At 35.3% G+C, this 21,851-nt stretch overlaps 1 protein-coding gene across 5 annotated transcripts in view; it reads right to left on the reverse strand.

The window, feature by feature from the left end:
• LOC134602740 (protocadherin gamma-A4-like) overlaps positions 1-21,851 on the reverse strand; it is a 487,733-nt gene that overhangs the window by 374,401 nt on the left and 91,481 nt on the right. Inside the window, exon 1 of one of the 5 annotated variants that reach the window (XM_063447963.1) lies at positions 15,165-17,700. The exons of the other annotated variants lie outside the window; for them this stretch is intronic. Within the exon in view, the coding sequence (XP_063304033.1) occupies positions 15,165-17,561 (2,397 nt within the window). The 5' untranslated portion in view covers positions 17,562-17,700. Of the gene's footprint in view, positions 1-15,164; positions 17,701-21,851 lie in introns of those variants that run through there. 5 annotated transcript variants of the gene reach the window in all.

A 21,851-nucleotide genomic window follows, 5' to 3' on the forward strand; every position in this document is an offset into this window, starting at 1 on the left:
TTAATAATCCATGGATATTTAAGAAAATATGATCCCATTAAAAAAAAAAAAGAAAAAACCTTATCAGATATGTATATAGAATTTATAATTTAAATAAGGAAAACAAAGAATATCATGCAGCGATAGTTGCTGCAAAATGTACCAGGGTACTACAAGAAATTAATGATAAACTAATTCAAATAACCAAAGATAATATGAAAAAGTTTAAACAGATATTATACTTAAAAGGAAACAGAGTGGATCGTATGGTGACTGCAAAGCTTAAAAAGAAAACTATATTTATGCTAATAAATGTATTTTTAAAATAATCCAGGCTGGAAAAACACTCGCTAAAGATATTGGTAAAGCCTTTAATACTTTTTATGAAAGCATTTATAATTTACCAGGAGAAAAAAATCTTATCGAAATAAAAAAAAATTTATATATTGAAAATGTGAGATTAAATAAATTAGTTCCCATACAATTTAAAGAATTAAACTTCCCAATTACAACAGAACAAGATGGTGTTAGTGATATAATTAAAAAAGCAAAAAGTAATGAAGCCCCAGGTCCTGATGGTTTTTCAAGTTATTTCTATAAAGTTATAATAGATCATTTAAAATGTCAATTTAGGGACATATTTAATGAGATGAATATTGAGGGATCTTGAGTTATTGCAGGTAAATATAATCCCAATACCCAAACACTTCTAAAGACCAAACTAGAATTGGCAATTACCATGCACTTTAATTAACTGTGATATGAAATTCTAGCCTGACATTTTGACAGAAAGGCTAAAATGATAATGCCAACAATTGTGTATAAGGATCAAGTAGGGTTCCTATTTATTAGGTCATCAAGTATCCCTATAGACAGTTAATTAATATATTGGAGAAATCATCAAATCTGAGGGTTCCTATGTCCATCCTGACTTGATGCGAAAAATGGTATTAAACTGGAAAAAAGAGAGGAATACTGCGGAGTGGATCAAATCCAAACCTGGATTCCTAAGGGGTTACTGAGATATCACGGGGCATGAACCCCAAATTTGGTACAGAGAAAAGACTGGAGTGGAATAGTGGCACCAATAGAGATGACACAGTTGGGCGACTATTCCACAGATTGATATCTCAAAGTTTCAGTTAAAAATAATCATGGGATATACCCTTTAATTAGCCGCTTACGGACAAAACATACATACAGTGAAATAATGGTGAAAACACTCGTGTAAACTAAAGGTGAATTAAAACCTGGGTGGATGCAATTTGGATAATCCCCTGTAGTAGTGAGGGTGGTAGAGACAAAATATATATCTGAGAAAAAGTATTAATATATATAATACGGTATATAGTATAATCTATATTTAGTCTGCTTGGCACCCAAAACTAGCATATATAGAGGACTTGGTACAAATCCCGGCTGTTGAACGTATCAGTTCCTTTCTATAGACTCTAAATTAAATTAGAATAGTGAGGTACAAAATACACACAATCTCTATATCGTAAATGGTCCATCCGAATAACGGTTAATTAAATAGAGTCTATAGTAGATTTAGGAAGGTTGTACACTAAAAAGTGTCACTCGAAATGTACAGTATCGTGGTAGTACATACGAAAATGTTCAGTCAGTAAGGGCAGAAGTCAGTATCCATTAATCTATATCCAACTTTAGTGGATAGCAGATAGGGTCGTTTTCACCAGGTGTTGCCAGGTAAATAATGTCTCTGAGTCATAGTCTAGTAGTCTGCATATAGTAGGGGTAACCTCATCCCGACTAATCTTTATGGTTGATTTGGTCAGGATGTAGTTTATTGTACCCTGCTAGGCAGCTGATGGTACAAGAAATATCTGTGGAACTTGTACGTGGCGCACCTGTATAGGGAGTCTCCCCAGGAGATCAACATACAATACCGGATATAAGTGTGTGGATCAACCGGTCCAGTTGCTGTATATGCCTAATAGAGCTTAGATAGGACTGTTACTCTAAGGTAGCCTGCCATTATCTAACACAGGAAACTGAGAGTGTAGATCAGCCGGTCTAGTTCCTAAGTGCACTTATTAGAGCTTAGTTTAGCTGTAAAATCAAGGTAACCCTCCGTTCTCTAGTGCAGGAGGGTAGTCCAGCTAGCCACAATGGTATCACACTTAGATCTGACTCCTGAGAATATTAAGTAGGTAAACTGCTGCTTCACGGCAGCCTAGCGTACTGTCTGTCCCATATGCTACCTAGCTGACTCAAAAGATTCAAACTGAATAATAGACTTCCCCCAAATCAAGTAGAGCCTACAGCATCCCCCAGTATTAAAATAAAATACGGCAACAAACGCTCGACGCGCGTTTCGGCGTGCTCACACGCCTTTGTCAAGAGCTCTTGACAAAGGCGTGTGAGCACGCCGAAACGCGCGTCGAGCGTTTGTTGCCGTATTTTATTTTAATACTGGGGGATGCTGTAGGCTCTACTTGATTTGGGGGAAGTCTATTATTCAGTTTGAATCTTTTGAGTCAGCTAGGTAGCATATGGGACAGACAGTACGCTAGGCTGCCGTGAAGCAGCAGTTTACCTACTTAATATTCTCAGGAGTCAGATCTAAGTGTGATACCATTGTGGCTAGCTGGACTACCCTCCTGCACTAGAGAACGGAGGGTTACCTTGATTTTACAGCTAAACTAAGCTCTAATAAGTGCACTTAGGAACTAGACCGGCTGATCTACACTCTCAGTTTCCTGTGTTAGATAATGGCAGGCTACCTTAGAGTAACAGTCCTATCTAAGCTCTATTAGGCATATACAGAAACTGGACCGGTTGATCCACACACTTATATCCGGTATTGTGTGTTGATCTCCTGGGGAGACTCCCTATACAGGTGCGCCACGTACAAGTTCCACAGATATTTCTTGTACCATCAGCTGCCTAGCAGGGTACAATAAACTACATCCTGACCAAATCAACCATAAAGATTAGTCGGGATGAGGTTACCCCTACTATATGCAGACTACTAGACTATGACTCAGAGACATTATTTACCTGGCAACACCTGGTGAAAACGACCCTATCTGCTATCCACTAAAGTTGGATATAGATTAATGGATACTGACTTCTGCCCTTACTGACTGAACATTTTCGTATGTACTACCACGATACTGTACATTTCGAGTGACACTTTTTAGTGTACAACCTTCCTAAATCTACTATAGACTCTATTTAATTAACCGTTATTCGGATGGACCATTTACGATATAGAGATTGTGTGTATTTTGTACCTCACTATTCTAATTTAATTTAGAGTCTATAGAAAGGAACTGATACGTTCAACAGCCGGGATTTGTACCAAGTCCTCTATATATGCTAGTTTTGGGTGCCAAGCAGACTAAATATAGATTATACTATATACCGTATTATATATATTAATACTTTTTCTCAGATATATATTTTGTCTCTACCACCCTCACTACTACAGGGGATTATCCAAATTGCATCCACCCAGGTTTTAATTCACCTTTAGTTTACACGAGTGTTTTCACCATTATTTCACTGTATGTATGTTTTGTCCGTAAGCGGCTAATTAAAGGGTATATCCCATGATTATTTTTAACTGAAACTTTGAGATATCAATCTGTGGAATAGTCGCCCAACTGTGTCATCTCTATTGGTGCCACTATTCCACTCCAGTCTTTTCTCTGGTATTAAACTGGTTTCAGATACAGAATGGGGCACATCATATCCGAGACTCGAAATTCAATAAAGGACCTACTAAAAGAAATCCAGATATACGGAAGGTTTTCAAACTATAAACGACATATTTCCAAGACCTTTGTATAAAGCACTATTACAAAGACAAAACAAGACTATTCAATAGATTTCTGAATTCAGCAAACCTAAAATTCCGTGGTGGGGATTTATAAATACCCTGAAATGTTATCTCTTACCTATATGTCTTCATATTACTTTCCTTTCATCTTTCCGTATAAATGGTTGAAGGATATCCAGGATATATGTTTTAGATTTGTTTGATTAGGTAAAAAAACAAGGATTAAGAGAACAATATTATTTAAACATTTTAATGAAGGTGGGCTTAATATTCCTAATATCATCAAATATCATGATGCACATATGTTATTCCATATAGGAAAATCACTAAATAATGAAAACAAAAAGGAAGGATGGTATATATTAGAAGAAGAAAATATAAAAGGAATTAGTTATGAAGTAATATCATGGTTAAAAACAGATAAATATAAAGAATTAGATGCAAATCAAAATAATTCCTGATCAAAGATCAAAGATCTATTGCCATTTTCGTTTAAATAAAAAAGATGTTTATGTAATTTAATTCCTAATAGCAGTCCCTTATAGATTACAGGCCCATATTATGGATATAAATATTAAAGATGTTATACCTAAGGGTATTAAAAATGTTGGAGATCCATTAACCATTTCAACCCTCCATGCTGGACCCAAGACCCTATCTACACACCAAGATAACCATGCCACCTGCAAACGTAACATAATCCTAACGTTGTAGTTTAGGTTACACAGCACACACGGCCTACAAGCCATTTTCACAGGGCACACACCCAAGCCTTCACCTTTAAGAAGCGCTCTCATATGATCCCTTATTTTCCAAATCCTGGCTTTACCAGCCGGAGCAACGCTTCATTTATAGCCTACACAGGGTCGAGACACGCAACAGCATCACAAACACGGGGGAAGCATCAAAGGTAGTACAGAAGCACTCAGTATAATCCTACCACCGAAGACTCCTTAGGACTATCACGAAGGTTTACAATTTTACTAAATTGAACTTGCAAGGCTAACACGACGGTCCAGTTCTGTCATAGGGATACCGATAGGGAAGCTTATCGCAGTTTTCTGTTGACTCACTTTCTTTATTCTATACCCTCAAATACTGAATTAACACTGACACAGATTAGACCCAATACATGGATTTAGAAACCACAGAGAATAACCAACCCGAACAACACATTGTAATAATGCTCTGTATTGCGTTACAAACTGTCATTATTTAGTAATATGTAGATAATAAAAACCCAGTATATGCGTGTATAATGCGATATTTGAATATCATACTCTTACTCCCAACTTTTTTCTGTATCCCTACCCCACAAGCCAAATCTTCAAAATAAAGAATTTTTATTTTTTTTTTTAAATGGAGATCTGTTAAAAGGAGAAATCGTGAAAACATTTCCAAGAATTTCTATGGAATATCAAACTGAAATAAAAAGGATTTATTTATATAAGAACTATTTGTTAAATGGTGGAATTAAAGGAAATATATTAAAACAATTTTGCCTAAATTTGCTAATAATTCTAAAATATGTAAATTTATCAACATTGGTCTACTTAAAGATAATAGAGAAATGGACAGTAGAACTAAAATTAAATGGTGGGAGAAAGATGTAAGTAGTACTGTTAGATATGAAGAGTGGATTAGTATACTACTGAATTTAAAAAAAACATGTTCAATGCTTGCATCTCTTAGAGCTTCAATATAACATTATTCAGCGAATATATTCCTTCAGTGTTAGGTAAAATGTCTAATGAGGTTGCTATGGTTTGTTGAAAATGTCAGATAGATTTAGGTACATTTGTTCACATTTGGTGAAACTGCACAGGTTTATTTCCTTTTTGGAATATGGTATATGAAATACTTATTGACTTACAAATCAAAGGAACTCCTAAAACACCATTAAGCGCAATATTATATCTAAAATGGCCCAAACTGAAGAAAGAAGAAATGCTCCTTTTTATACATTTGTTAATAGCAGCTAAATATTTGATACTCACAAGATGGAAATCAAAAGAAATATCTAATGGTGCATTTCTTTTCAAACAAATTCAATATCAACCAGACATGGAAAAAAAAAATAACAAAATCTCAAAGCAAGAGTATAATAGTTGAAGGGAATTTTTTTGTATAAAAAATTACTTCATTATAACTTTACAAATCACTATTGTTATTTTACAAGACTAAATAGTTTGTTTCTTTACAAAACCAGTGTGTTTGTTTTATTAAACCTGTATCATATTAATTCCATTATATTACCTCTGCTTTGCAGAAGCAATAATAATATTTAAACAATGTAACTTTGAAACTGCCTCACGATATATATATACCATAATTAATAGTTCTTTATTTATGTTTTCAAATACTTTATTAGAGTGTATAACAATACATCAAATTAATACAGTAAAATAGCAAGAAAAAATAAAGCACAAAAAGGAGAACAAAAATATTTTTTTTAAATATACATATTTCAATTACTGTAGAAGATCAAGATTAGAGATCAGGATTAAAATTCAAGATTAGAAATTAGAGATCAAGAGTAGAGCTCAAGATTAGAAATCAAGATTAAAGATCTAGGTCTATACATCCAGTTTTCAAAATAAGAAGAAGCGGGGTGTAGCAATTTTAATATCAGCACGATTAAAATTTGAGTTGATATTGGAACAAAAAGATTTTGAAGGCAGATGTCTTTGCAAAATTAATAATATCTTATATACCTTAGTAAATATTTATGCAATGAAAATATATTCCCAACGTTTCTTCAGAATTATTTTTTTTTTAAAGATCTCTAAAATTCAGAAAGGAAAACTAAAACTATTAATAGCTGGCGATATAAATGCGGTGACAGATGTGAAGATGGACAAAACTAGTCTTAATGTTACAGACAGGTACTTGTGAGAGGGGAAGGGAAAAAGTAAATATTTTAGCAAACTTATGGTTGATAATAATCTGTTTGATATATGGAGGGATTACCACGCTAAAGAAAGAGATTTCTCCTTTTTCTCCAAGGTTCATAGAGTATACTCTAGAATAGATCTTTTTATTACAAATTCTGATAATATAAGATATTTTGAAAATTCGAAGATAGATGTTATCTCATGGTCAGACCATGATCCGATAACCTTGGAGATCAGGGAGGAATATAGGCTGAGGAAAAGAGCACCCTGGAGATTAAATGAAAATATATTGAAATCAGAAGAGAACTGTATACTTTCACAAGGTTTTATAAGAGATTTTATTGAATTAAATGATAATGAGGAAGTTCCGTTTGGAACTCTACAGTGTGCATTTAAAAGTTACATACAAGGTATTTTAATTAAAATGGAGATTCATAAAAAGAGAATGATGGGGAAACCTCTTTAAGATTTGTATATCGCCTTAGCTCAACTAGAAAAAGAAAATAAACAGAATATTAACATACACAAAATAAATCAAATAAGAAGCCTCCAAAAAGAGATTTAAAAAAAAAACAGATTAGAATATAATACATCAAATGCAATTTTGAAATGTAATCAGCCCTGGTATTTTGGAGATAACAGGGTGGGAAAGGCTTTCTAAAATAAACTAAGATTTAAGACAACTACAGCTCCCATTAGAAAAATAGTTGAGAGTAATACGGTATATTTAACCCCAGATGTAATGAGCAAAGCCTTTGGGGATTTTTATAAATCCTTATATAACTTACCCGCCACAAACTTATCATCTGAATTGGTGGCAGAATTTCTAAAAAAGCTGAGGTTACCAAAAGTTAATGAGATGGTGCTTGAGGAATTCAACTCTCCTATCACTCTGAAGGAGATTTCAGAGAATATTGGAAATTTGAAATCTGGGAAGGCTCCTGGCCCAGACGGTTATTCAGCAGCATTTTATAAGAAATTCAAACTTTTGTTATCTCCATTACTACACAAAGTATTTATCGGGATTAGTATGCAGACAAATTTTCCTCAGGAAATGCTTCAGACCCTTATAACCCCAATTTTAAAAACAGGTAAGGATGCTAATTTTGTTAGTAATTATTGACCAATTTCATTAATAAATACTGACATTAAATTATTTTCAAAAATATTAGCAGAGAGAATGTAGAAGGTCATACCTAATTTGATACATCATGATCAATCAGGTTTTGTCTTTTGTACGTAAAATTCTGAATCTGATACAAGTAGTAAACCGCAACATAGACCCAGTGGTATTTGTGGCTCTAGATGCAGAAAAGGCCATCGACAGGGTTAGATGGCTCTACTTGTCGGAGGCCTTAAAAGTTTTTGGGTTCTGTGGACCAATATATTGAGCTTGTACCAATTTCCATCTGCAAAAGTATGAAGTGGGGGGCTAGAATCTGATATCTTTAGCATAAATAACAGGACAAGGCAAGGTTGTCCACTAGCTCCCATGCTCTATATACTCACCATCGAACCTTTAGCCACAATGATTAGGCAATCAAAAGAGGCAATCAAAAGAGATAGAGAGAAATTAGGCAATCAAAAGAGATAGAGAGAAAATTATCAGCAATACAAAGTCTCGTTATACGCAGATGATGTGATACTTATCCTCGCTAGACCAGAACTCTCAATTCCATCAACACTTAAATGCATAAAAGATTGCAGTACTATTTCAAATTATAAAATTCATTTAAGCAAATCGTATGCTATACATTATAATATTTTAGATACAGACTTAAACAACTTACAAGAGGAATATAAATTTAACTGGACCTTCTGGGTATAACTTTGGGATTTGAATGGAACCAAATTATTTCAAATAACTATTCCCCTCTTCTCCAAGAAATAAAGAATTCTTTAATTAAATGGAAACCATTATATATATCATGGCTGGGTAGAATTAGTGTAATCAGAGATTACGTTATACCTAAACTTGAATATCTGATGCGATCTGTACCACTGAGGGTACCCAAAAAGGTTTTGAACAAATTCCATGAAAAAGGCTATACTAAATTTAGTGTTAACAAATTGAGATTTAGTATCAGATATTACTGTAGGTGAAAGTTTAGGATCCAGTGATCATCAGTCAGTGTGGTTTAAAATAAGAACAGTGACTTAGTCACACCACACAAAAACAAAAGTTTTAGACTTTAGAAAAACAGACTTTCCAAAATTAGAATATGTGCAAAGGAGTCATTATCAGACTGGAGCAATTTATATGGAGTGCAAGAGAAATTGGGTTATTTAAAACTTGCACTGCTGAAGGCAACAGAAAATTGTATTTGGCTTGGCAGTAAGAGCAATAAATTCAAGAATCCACTGTTGTACTCTGTAGACATGGCCAAAATAGTAAAAAAAACTAAAGTTAGCATTTAGTAGTTCCAAATCACACACTGAAGAGAAAATAACACAGTCAGTAAAAAAAGAGGACAAAACATTTTTAGATACATAAATGAGAAAATGAAAGTAAAACAAGGATTAGTTAGATTAAAAACAAAAGAAGGAAGGTATTACACGAGGATAAAGGTCTAGCTGACTGCCTCAATTCATATTTTTGTTTTTTTATGAAAATAAAGGAAATGGGTCTCAGTTAGGAAAAAGGACAGATGAGTAATTTGTTACATGTGAGTTTACAGAGGAAGAGGTTCTATTTCAACTGTCACAAGTAAAGACAAATAAGTCAATGGGACCTGATGGAATACACCCAATATTATTAAAAGAGCTTAGTGGTGTACTAGCAAAACCATTAACAGATTTATTTAATCATTGTTAACAGGAGTAGTCCCAGAAGATTGGAAGTTAGCAAATGTTGTGCCCATTCACAAGAAATGCAACTATACTTCAGTAGTGGGAAAAGTAATGGGAATCATGTTATAGGGTAGGATTGTTGAACATCAAGATCAGAGACAACATGGGTTTACTTCATGGAGATCATGCCAAACTAATCTTTTTGATTTTTTTTGATTGGATAACTAAAGTAATAGATCAGGGTGGTGCTGTAGACATTGCTTACCTGGATTTCAGTAAGGCTTTTGATACTGTTTCACATAGAAGGCTTATCAATAAACTGCAATCTTTAAGTTTGGATTCCAATATTGTTGAATGTCAGTGGCTGACAGGCAACAGGGGGTTATAGACAATGGAGTATATTTGAAGGATGGGCTTGTCACCAGTAGGGCACCTCAGGGATCTGTACATGGACCCATTCTCTTTAATATTTTTTATTAGTGATATTGCAGAAGGTCTTGATGGTAAGGTATGTCTTTTTGCTGATGCTACTAAGATATGTAACAGGGTTGATGTTCCAGGAGGGATCCACCAAATGGCAAATGATTTAGGTAATCTAGAAAAATGGTCAGAGTTGTGGCAACTGACATTTAATGCTGATAAGTGCAAGATAATGCATCTTGGACATAAAAATCCAAGGGCAGAATACAGTATATTTGAAAGAGTCCTAACCTCAACATCTATGGAAAAGAATTTAGGGGTAATTATTTCTGATGACTTAAAGGTAGGCAGACAATGTAATAGAGCAGCAGGAAATGCTAGCAGAATACACCCAAAAATCAATAGAAAATAGAAAACAATATATCTGTTTCAGCACCTATAGAGACACTGATGGGATATTTACCTGAGATGCATTTACTGAAATCGAGAGAAATCTCAATGTATCTTTCCTGGTAAAATATTTTATAAATAAATTAAATAAATAATTTACTGAAATGGGGGAGGCTGGTTTTAAAACTCTGGTAGATCTATATATAGGTAATCATTTGTTATTACCTATATATTGTTGTATAGGGAGAGGTATTAGCAGTATAGGGAGAGGTATTAGCAGTAGAAAGAGGGACGTGCTCATGCCATTGTACAGAACACTGGTGAGACTTCACTTGGAGTATTGTACGCAGTAGTGGAGACCATATCTCCAGAAGGATATTGATACTTTAGAGAGAGTTCAGAGAAGGAGTACTAAACTTGTTCATGGATTGAAGGATAAAACTTACAAGGAAAGTTTAAAGGAATTTAACATGTATAGCTTGGAGGAAAGACGAGACGGGGGGGATATGATAGAAACATTTAAATACATAAAGGAAATCAACACAGTAAAAGAGGAGACCATATTTAAAAGAAGAAAAACTACCACAACAAGAGGACATTAAATTAGAGGAGCAGAGGTTTAAAAATCATCAAAATCTGCAAAAAGAACTAACGTTTGCAAGATGAAATTAGGCATTAAAATTCCATTAACAGCTATATCCATTCTAACCCTATATGCCAAAGGTTCTAAAGCCAGAATATACAACAGGGGAGACAGAGGGCACCCCTGTCTAGTGCCATTACTGATTGTAAATTATTGGGACACTAAGCCAGAGAGAAGTACAACTGCCGTAGGGTTAGATTATAAAGCTATAACAGCTTTTATAAATCTATATGGCAGCGCTATTTTCTCCAAAACTTGAAACAAGAAGCTCCAGTGAAGACGATCGATGCCTTCTCTGCGTCAAGTGACACTAGAATGCATTCGACCCTAGAGTTCCCAGCCACCAAAATCATATTTATGATTTTGCAAGTGGGATCTGAAGCTTGACACCCCCTTTTAAATCCCATCTGGTCGTTTTTTATCAATATTGGAAGTAAAGGGGATAAACAAGTTGCCAGAATTTTTACCATAAATGTTATAGTCAAGGTTTAAAAGAGATATAGGTTGTAAATTAAAACATTGACTTGAAGGCTTCCCAGGCTTTGGTAGAGCTACAATATCGGTGGTCAACATTTATTTTGGCATTGTGCCATTAGACATACAAGAATTATAAAGAGAGAGAAGATATGGCTGTATAATATGAAGATGCTGTTTATAATAAAGAGAAGGCCCCCCCCTATGGACGCCGGCCACTGTAAAAACAGAATAAGATATAGCCCTGCCTCCAGCAGGGTTAGAAGTCACGCAAATTTGAGGTTATAACCTGAATTTTCTCCAACCTGTGAGCTAACAGATGGCCTGCTTTATTTCCGATAGAGTAAAATTGTGCTTTAAGTCGTTTCATGCAAAATTCCGTCTTTCAAGTTGCAAAAGTGATAATATCTTACCTTACTGTTTTTAATGGAACCCGCAGTGTATCAGAGGAAAAAGCTTTATGAGCTTTCTCAAAGTCTATAAGTTGTATTTTAAGATCTATCATCCTTTTTAATTTCTGCTTGGCAATATATGAAGCATGCAAAATAAATTTGCCTCGCCCTACTGCCTTATGAGCTGTCCAGAGTCATTTAGGGGGGTATCCCAGGAATGACATTTAAGGAGAATTATTCTTATAGAGTAGAATCTATCAGATTCTTAGTATCTTTACTCTGAAGAAGCCTATCGCTGATTCTCCATCTGAAAACATTTTTTGGTGTTGTCGCTAAATATAGTTCTTCATTTATAACATATATTCATAGGGTCAGTTCCAAACTGCCTGGATGGATACTTAATTGGAAATGATCAAGTCCCAGGATTTTAAAAATTGCCATTGCCATATCCATCTGTATTTTTCATACAGCTGCTGGGCATAATAATACCCCTTTTCCATTTGAGCCTGATGTCTAATTTGATTTGTTCTTGGTAGAACAATGGTATTAGTCACATTGGAGAGAATACCAAAGATATCTATCGAGGCCTGTTTGATTTTTTTACAGCTTCACCAAATATGACTGAATATCCCTTCAGTCTCTTTGCATCTCCAGCATAATGGATTCACCTCTTTATAAAATTTTGCTATTCTTGCTGGGACCATGTACCAATGCATCATGAATTTATAATGCAGTTAAATCATATTTAGACAATGGGTTATCTTACGTACTCCACCCAAGCTACTTGTAAATTGTTCCAAATTATAATCCTTTTGCCATGCCTCAAAGGGTTCTAGTTTGTGCACTTTTTCCAGATCCTCCAATATGCTGTACCACTTGCTCATAACTTTTTTTCAAAATTAGAGAGATATTGTGGGAAATGTTATTACTTTTATTATTATAAATATTAGTTCTTAGGTAGTGCCGTATTCTGAGATAGGTTAAAAAAAACTCGGCATCATTAAATGTATATTCATTAAGAAGTTGGGTTTGAGTTTTTAATCCACAAAGGTTTGCCCAATTATTAGGTTTAAGGTGAGGGATATTACTTTTTAGAATATTCAAAGGAGCAGAAGGTAATCATTTATCGTTCATCCCTATACGATTTTTGAAGGCTATTCAATATCCAATGCAATTCCTAGTAATTATTGCCATTTCATCTTTTTGAAGTTTTTTATGATTTTTTCATAAAGTAACCATAGTAAACATTACAGATTAGACATTCCTGCTAGTTCTTGTTCTATATCATACCAACTTTCATCTTTATTTTGTTACTTCTGTACTGAAGTTTTGACAAAAGACACAGCATACGAGCCTCTGCATACCTTTCCACACTAGGCATATTTAGTACCCCCTTCTTACGACTAGAAGAATTTTTTTTTTTCTAGTCTAGGTTTTGTATCGTCCCAGACTAATCTATTAATATTTCTCTGGAAAGTCCTAATCCAACTTAAAGGTAATTATAAATGTATAATTCTTAGTAAATATAACTATTTCGGAATTATATAAACTCTGACCACGTTAATCCTTCCCATCCAAGATACGAACAGGCCTTTCCAATCGCAAGTTATCTACCAGTATCTTCTAAAAGTAAGGAATAATTAACTTCAATAATTGGTTTTATACTTTTTGGAATTTTTACTCCCAAATAGGTGATCTCGCAGACCCCCCTGCTCCTCCTCTTCTCCCCCCCTCCCCTCCACCCCCAGCAAAAGTAAATAAAAATTGCAATGTCCAGTACTTGGGATTTATTCATATTTATTTTATAATTTGCTACATATGCATAATCTTGAATTTCGCACACTAATGAAGTCAGAGAGTTCTCTGGATCATATATATACAAGAATACCATCAGCATACATACTAAGTTTATATTCCAACTGACTTGACTATTACAACTCACTAATCATCAGCATTCCAAATACCCGCACTTCCCCCTCTACAAATTGAATGTTGCCACCAGGCTCATTTTACTGCCTGACCACTGCATCCACACCCCTCCTCTTTGCTAATCATTAAATTGGCTTTCTGTACCCTTCAGCATCTAATTCAAATTGCTCACACTAACCTAAAAAGCCCACAATAATTCCGGTCCTAACTACATTTTGTATTTACTCAACAATTACACACCCTCTCATTTTCTTCGCTCTTTAGTCATCTTCTATTGTCATCTGCTGGTTCCCACACTGCTTACTTATCTGCAGGCTTTTTCAAGAACTGCACCTTTACTTTGGAATTCCCTACTCCATGCAATCAGACTTCCCTCAGCCAAGTCATTGAAAACATACCTCTTTAGAAAAGCTTACAAATCTTCTCTCATTACAATTGCCCTCCTCAGTTCCCTCACCTCCACAGACTAGCTTACTCTCTCCTTCCACTGTTCAGCTCTTCCACACACCACTTTTATTAGTTGATTTTGTTACAAGTGTCTTATTCATTTACCCCTTCTGACATGCTGTTCTTCCTCTTGTTTTTCTCTAACCCTCTATTATATGTTGTAAGCTCATTTCTGCAGGGCCTGCTTCACATCTTTGCTATATTCTGTATATTAATTACTTGTCAAATATCTCCAAAACTATAATGCAGTAACAGACATAGCAAACAGCAACACAGAAATAGTTAAATACTTTTATCTGGAAGTAAATGGTGAATACCAGCTTTAGACATACTAAAACTAGTATACCACCTGTGTTTTGTTCTTGATAATATTTTCCTTTGTGCACATTTCTCTATACCTAGTAAATTGTTCTGGACCACCTGCTATACATCTTTATTGTATGATTTTCAACGTATATGGTTCCCTTTCAGCCCTTGCAGTGATCTATTATGGCTGAATGTTGATAATTCCATGAAATGCACAAGACTGTAGCAGGGCACTTTAGATAATAATATAAATCCTTATAGTATATTTCTGGTCATGGTCCAGACTAGCAACGAGGCCACACTACACTAGTTGGGACAAGTTATGTAGCAGAGAAAAATAGAAATCAGTAATCACAGTTCATAACTGGACTCTCAGAAATATTATTAAGTGCTCTGTCTAAATAATAATTCCTTTGTTAAAGTCAAAACAATGTTTTGGGGAAAAAAGTAAACAATACAGCTAAAGTTTAATTTGCATCAAATGTATCAATGTAAAATAAAACAATGAGTGAAAGACATAATAGTTCAGTTATCACATTTTAATTTCAATACAATTAGGAAATTGTTAATACACATTTAAATTCAGTGAGACATCTTACTAAATTCTTAAATTGCATTTCCAGATATTTTAAATCTCAGATAGAAATATCTAAATATCTCAATATGTAAAGAAATATCTAATTATAACATACCTGCACAATACCAGGGAAAGGTAAACTATCATTTGTAGCATCATCTCCAGTTGTTGGGTCATCAGTGTCAATGAGATTGTCTGTGGGGACATTCTGGATAGGTTTTAGATAAGCGATTTCATTCTGTCTTGAATCAAGAGTCACACAAACATCATATGAGTAGGGAAATGGTAATGATGCATCACTAAATTGAGAAGGGGGTCTAAGAGAAAACTGAGGATACCAGGGTCTAGCTGAAGTTTGAAACATTGATGGCGTAGTTGATTTTCTACACTTAGCAAAGACTGTAATAACGACAGTCAGAATGAACAAAATGGAGATCAGAGCAATTGATATGACAAGATAGAAAGTTATATTTGATGAAGTATCTGGTTCTCTGGGTTGTATGACTATTTCTGGGAGAGCCTGTTGAAGGTTTTCTGCAACAACAACATTCAGTGTAACTGTAGCAGAATATGAGGGAACACCATTATCCTTAACCATTACCACAATCTTCTGCCTATGCAAGTCCGTATCTTGTAAGTCTCGTGCTAACCTAATCTCCCCTGTGTGTTGACCAATGACAAATAAAGATGAATCAGGAACCTCGATAAAATGATAAGAAAGCCAGGCACTATGTCCAGAGTCTGCGTCCACTGCAATCACTTTAGATACCAAATAGTCTTTCTTAGAGAAGTGTTGAATAAATTCAAAGGACGATGTTCCCTCTAGGTCTGGGGATGGGTAGAGAATATTAGGAGCATTATCATTCTTGTCAATAATACATATCCTTACTGTTACATTGTTGCTTAGAGAAGGAGATCCTCTGTCTTTAACCATTACCTGGAACTGAAATTCTCGTAGTTGCTCATAGTCAAATGAACGTTGTGCATATATTATTCCAGTGTCTTGTTTTATGGAGATATATGTTGATATTGGCATTTCATCAATATTTGTATTAAGTATTGAGTACAATATTTGAGCATTTTCACCATCATCAATATCTGAAGCCGAAACACTGTGTATTGAACTCCCAGGTGTGTTATTTTCTGGAACATATGCAACATAACTTGCTTGACTGAATAATGGAGAATTGTCATTCACATCCAATAGCATCAATCTGACATTTTTTTGGGTTGACATTGGTGGAGATCCTTGATCTTCAGCTAGAATTGTTATATTATATTCAGAAGTTGTTTCCCGGTCCATAGGGCTTGTAGTTATTAATTTGTAATAATTATTGGATGATGTTATTAGTTTAAATGGTGAGATTTCTACAATCTGGCAAGTAACATTAGCATTTTTTCCAGAATCTTCATCCTTAACATTTATAAGTGCAATCAAGGTACCAGGTAAAGAGTCCTCTGGAACAGGTGTAAACAATGATTTGATCATAATTTCAGGTGCATTATCGTTTATATCTCTGATGTGTATTAATATACTACAGTGAGTAACTAAACCGCCTCCATCTTTAGCTTCCACTATCAATTCATAATTACGTGTGACTTCAAAATCTAATGGACCTTTAACTGTAATGTCTCCACTTTTAGCGTCTAAACTGAAAATATCCTTTGCATTTTTAGCAATGCGACTAAATGAATATGTTATTTCTGCATTAGCACCTTCATCTTCATCAATAGCATTTAGATGGAGAACCAGAAGACCTATTGGTGAATTTTCATTTAATTCAATTATATATGTGTCCTCAATGAATACAGGAAAGTTATCATTTACATCCTGAACAACAACTTTTATAAGGACAGTTCCAGTTTTCACAGGTTCACCTCCATCAGATGCCGTTAAAATTAAATCATATGAATTTTGTTTCTCTCTATCAAGAGACTTTTCTAGCACAAGTTCAGGATACCTAATTCCTTGTGTGCTGATCTTTTCTCTCAGTTTGAAATGCTGATTAGGACTAAGGTTATAGCTATGCAATGAATTGGCCCCTAGATCTGCATCAATTGCATTTTCTATGACAAGATGTGTTCCTGGTAAAGCAGATTCACTTATTGCTATATTAAATATATTTTTAGAGAAAACTGGGTAATTGTCATTTATATCTGCAATTTTAATCTCTACATGGAAAACATTCACAGGATTTTCAGCCAATACTTCAAGGTTTACTAAGCATATATCTTCCATTCCACAAATGTTTTCCCTGTCTATCCTGTCTATGATGTACATATCCCCATTATTTATACTGATATTAAAATACTGCTTTTTACTCTGTGATGCAATCTGTAATTTTCTTACTGGCAGTTCTTTGGTATCTAAACCCAGGTCTTTTGCAACATTTCCTATTACAGATCCTTGTTTCATTTCTTCCAAAATTGAATACTGAATTTGACCAGAAACAATATGACAAAGGAGAAGAGAAAAAAATACTTGCCACATCATTGTCCTCTTTGACATCATTTCAAGAAATATTTATAGCATTTAAGATGTTCTTTAATTTTCAGGGAAGGGGTGTTGATAAATATTGTCCTTCTTTTAGTTGGATATGTCCAGATTCCCCAGCATTCCAAATTGCAGAGTACACCAAACTGTAAAATGTTGCTGTGCTTCCTGTTAAACTGCAATGTCTGATTATTGTAAGAAATCAGAGCCTGAATTCTCCATATCCTCTGTAAGTCAACAGCACCACCCTGAGTCTAATGGAAAGTACTGCCACTAATGTTTGAATGATATGTTTTAGCTTAGAATGGTATGTTGTATTGTTTCAACATAAAGTACAAAAAATTAAATGTTGTTACTGATACCTTAATATATATTTATTTCCACTTGATATACTTGTTCATCATTTATGTAAGATGGTTATTCATTTGTATGTTATACTTTTACAAATCTCAATAAAAACACAATTCACAAAAAAATACAGTCCAAATCAAAGCAACTGAAGCATCAAAAATGGTATGTTAAGTATGAGGTATGTTATCAGTTTTGTACAGTACACCATTCTGCTGTGTATTTCAAAATACACAGAATTCTATTACTGCTATAGAACAATATACTGATTTAGAGTATATAATGACATTGATGTCATGAATGTAATTGCATTCTTAACAAAAAATAAATTGGCAAGCTATCCACTGAATTCCATAAGGAATTATGTGTAGTCTTGAAATATCATAACTCTGCTCCTTTTTGCCTCCATTGCTGTCTATCAACAATATGGGAACAAGCACAGAGGTTGCTAACTGGGATTGTGGTGATGCAAATGATGCATGAGTACCATCGTCATCGGAGATTGTATCCTCTAATATACCTCTTTTCTTACAATAATTTGTACAGCAAGTGCAAAAATCTATCAAATGTACTTCTATATTGTTGTCCAGAGTATGACTGGAGAGTACTTTTAAAGGGCTTTGTCACCTTCTGGAGTCTTTGCATATTTTGCATACCTCAGATGGTGACTGCTCTACTTGTATTGTGGGTGCCCAGGGGTGCAGGAGAAGGCAGTTACTTACCTAAAACTCACTGGCATTGCCATCTTTTACGCGTTAAGTCAATTTCAACTCCTGTAGTTTCATCTACTAGGAGCCGGCGTCAGCGCTGTACTCACTGTACTCACTGTACTCACTAATGAGGGCTGATGGTTTGACAAGGCTTGACAAAAAGTAGCTTCGACTTTCATCAAGTTTTGCTAAGTATAGCAAAAATACATAAGACAAAGTAGTCCCTAGTAGTCTTTTGATTAGGTAAAATTCCAAGACAGTCTTTGTTAGCTAATGCTAATGCAAAATTTTTGGTTGGAGGCAAGAGAGCTGCTTTAAGTAAATTTTTTAATTTTCTTTTAAAAAACAAATGTATATGCATTTCATATTACTGTCTGCTTGTTTTTATTGTGAAAGTTTATTATTCACAGGTTTGCAGTAAAAATGTATATGTTTTCAGTTAAACAAATGTTGCAGAAAATACAACCGTATAAAAAATGCAAAACAGAAAATAGTAAATACATTAGTAAATACATGGAGAATAGTTGTATAATCAGCATCACATCAAATCTGAAGGTAACAAGTTCCCTATCTAATGGGAAAGTTACAGGTAACATAATGATGAAGTCGGGTGGTGAGGTCATAAATGAATACTGAAACATAAATTACATGTCAAGCCCGCTGATGAATGTTCCACAAATTGGGAAGTTCCCTAGAGATAATCAGCCGGGGTAACTGATGCGTGACGTGGGAAGATAATAACCAGTTTTGAACAATCGCTATTTTCATGTAACATAAGTTGACAATCTAATATAGCTAAAAAGAACACAAGTCTCCTGGACTCAACTTGAGTTCTTTGCTGCTGTGCCATAGGAGAAGACGGGGAAGGAGAGGGATCAGACCAAGAAGACATTTTTTGTACTACTAGTGTAGGTGCCTATGAGTGAAATGTGCATATCCCACCAGGCAGGTGGCAGGTTGTGAGACAAGTCATCCTGCCACTATAAATACATGAAATTAGATTGAGGCCGCTTTACTATGGAGTGGGGTAATCTATCAGGAATTTTAACCAAAGCTCCCAGGTGGAGGTATAAAAAGGGTATTTATCTGATAGGGAAGCTGTAATCTCTTCCATCACCCTGATCAATTCAACCCTTCGTATCCATTCTCTGGGTGGGGGCGGTCGGGCATTCTTCCATTTAACTGGGATAAGAAGGTTTGCAGAAATTAATAAGTGATTGAGTACAATGCTACTGAGGAATGAGTAACGTGGATTCCTATGATAGCATTAATCATCGATACCACCCTTTCCCAGTATGTTTGAATTACAGGGCACTGCCACCAGACATGAATGGAAGAGCTTCCCAGTAAGCCACACCTCCAGCAGTATTTGCTGTTTTAGGGAATAGGCTGTGCGGTTTAGCAGGGGAGTAATGCCAACTGCTCACTCTTTTATAGTTGCTTTCCTGCATGGAGTTGTCTTATGTATAAAAATTTATCTCAAGTCAGTGTAAGGTTGAGATCCTGTGATCAGACATTAGTAAAGGGAGGTAGTGGTGCTTTGTGTTTGTCTTGTAGTAATCTGTACATTGTGGAGAGGTGTTTGCATTTAAGGACATGGGATTCCCAGAATATTTCAAAGGATGTTAGAGTACGGGATCCAGTCAGACTATGTGTGGAATGGATGAAGTAGGATAGTTGGAGATACTGATAGGATGATAGAACTTCAGGGTTTATGAGTGTGTGAAGGCTCCATTTTTGAGTCTGTTATATTAGCTCCATCACAAACCGCTGTTAACTTCAGGTATGAGGATTCCTGAGAGTTGTGTAGAAAATCATATGATTGGGCTCGAAGCCCAGGTGGAAAAAAGGTATAGTCATCAGTGGGTACAATGGTGAATTATATGTGGATACAGATGAAGACCCTCTTGCATGAAACCATGTACAGAGGATTGGTACTATAGTGGGGTGTGTGTAGTGACCCTGATGAAAAAGTGCGTGTCTGATTTTGTGCCAAGGAATTGTATGCAAAGGGGCTTGAAAGAAACACCTCCCTAATATTGCCCATTGTATCTCAGGGGATGGGTTGGTCCACTCGTATATCCTAGAAAGTATGACTGCTTTATGATACAGGTCTGTGTTTGGTAGGCCCAGACCCTCTTGATATTTGGGTCATGTTAGGGTAGTATATGACATATGTGGTTGTTTGTATACAGAGTTGTGGGCAGAGTTTGTAGGAAATACAAAATGTTTGGTTGAGTATTCATGTTGATAATGTTGATCCTACATAACCAACTAAATTAAGGTTTGTGCCAGCTTGAGAGGTCTCCAGAAATCATTTGGAGCAATGGTAGAAAGTTTAGGCTGTAGGTAGTGCTGAGTTGCCATAGGAGATATACACCTATAGAGGTAATATCAGTATCCGTCCAAGGAAAGGAGTATGAGCTTTGTAGTACGGATTAATATAGAAACATAGATTGGGTTTGATTGTCTACTTTAAGGTGCAATATCTCGCTTTTTGAGAAGTTTACCTTGAAGTTGGAGATTTTATTGTTTTGAGATATCTATTCCATGAGAAGAGTCCTTGACGTCAGTGGTGAAGTCACACTTAAGAGGAAATCATCGGCAAATGCTGAAATTTTGAATTTGTGAGGGTCAACTTTAAACCCCCGAATGTCACTGTGATCCCATATACCCTGAAGGAAAGGTTCCATGCTTATAATGAAGAGAAGGGGGGAAAGAGGGCACCCCTGCCTCGTGCCATTACTTATCTCTACCAGGTCTAGCAGCTGGCTATTTTTTTTAGTGTAGTGGTTGGAGTCTGAAAACAGCCTCGAGCCACCTCATCCAGTTTGGACCGATTCCTATAGCTTTAATAGTGGCCATCATGAAAGGCCATTCCAATTTGTCAAATGTCTTCTAGTAGAAGGCTTTGGTGTGGGTCAAATTTTGACATGTGTATGATATTGAGAAGTTTTGTTGTGTTATGTTTATTTTCACATTCTGGGACAAAGCTCGACTGATCTAAATGTATCAGGTCTTGTAGAAGAGGGCGTAAGAGTTTGGCTAGAATTTTCGTAAAGATTTTTAAGCCGATATTAATCAGGGATATCGGTTGGTAGCCGCCACAACTACTAGTTTTGGTAGTAATGAATGTGGACTTCTAGAGTGTGGTATGGTAAGCGGTTAGGTTATGTGAGGGAATTAAAGGCCTTCTGAAATGGCTCAGCTAGCGGATTTGCAAATATCTTGTAATATCTGGGTGTGAAGC

This window comes from Pelobates fuscus, chromosome 3 (assembly GCF_036172605.1).
Source record: "Pelobates fuscus isolate aPelFus1 chromosome 3, aPelFus1.pri, whole genome shotgun sequence".
NCBI classification, from domain to species: domain Eukaryota; kingdom Metazoa; phylum Chordata; class Amphibia; order Anura; family Pelobatidae; genus Pelobates; species Pelobates fuscus.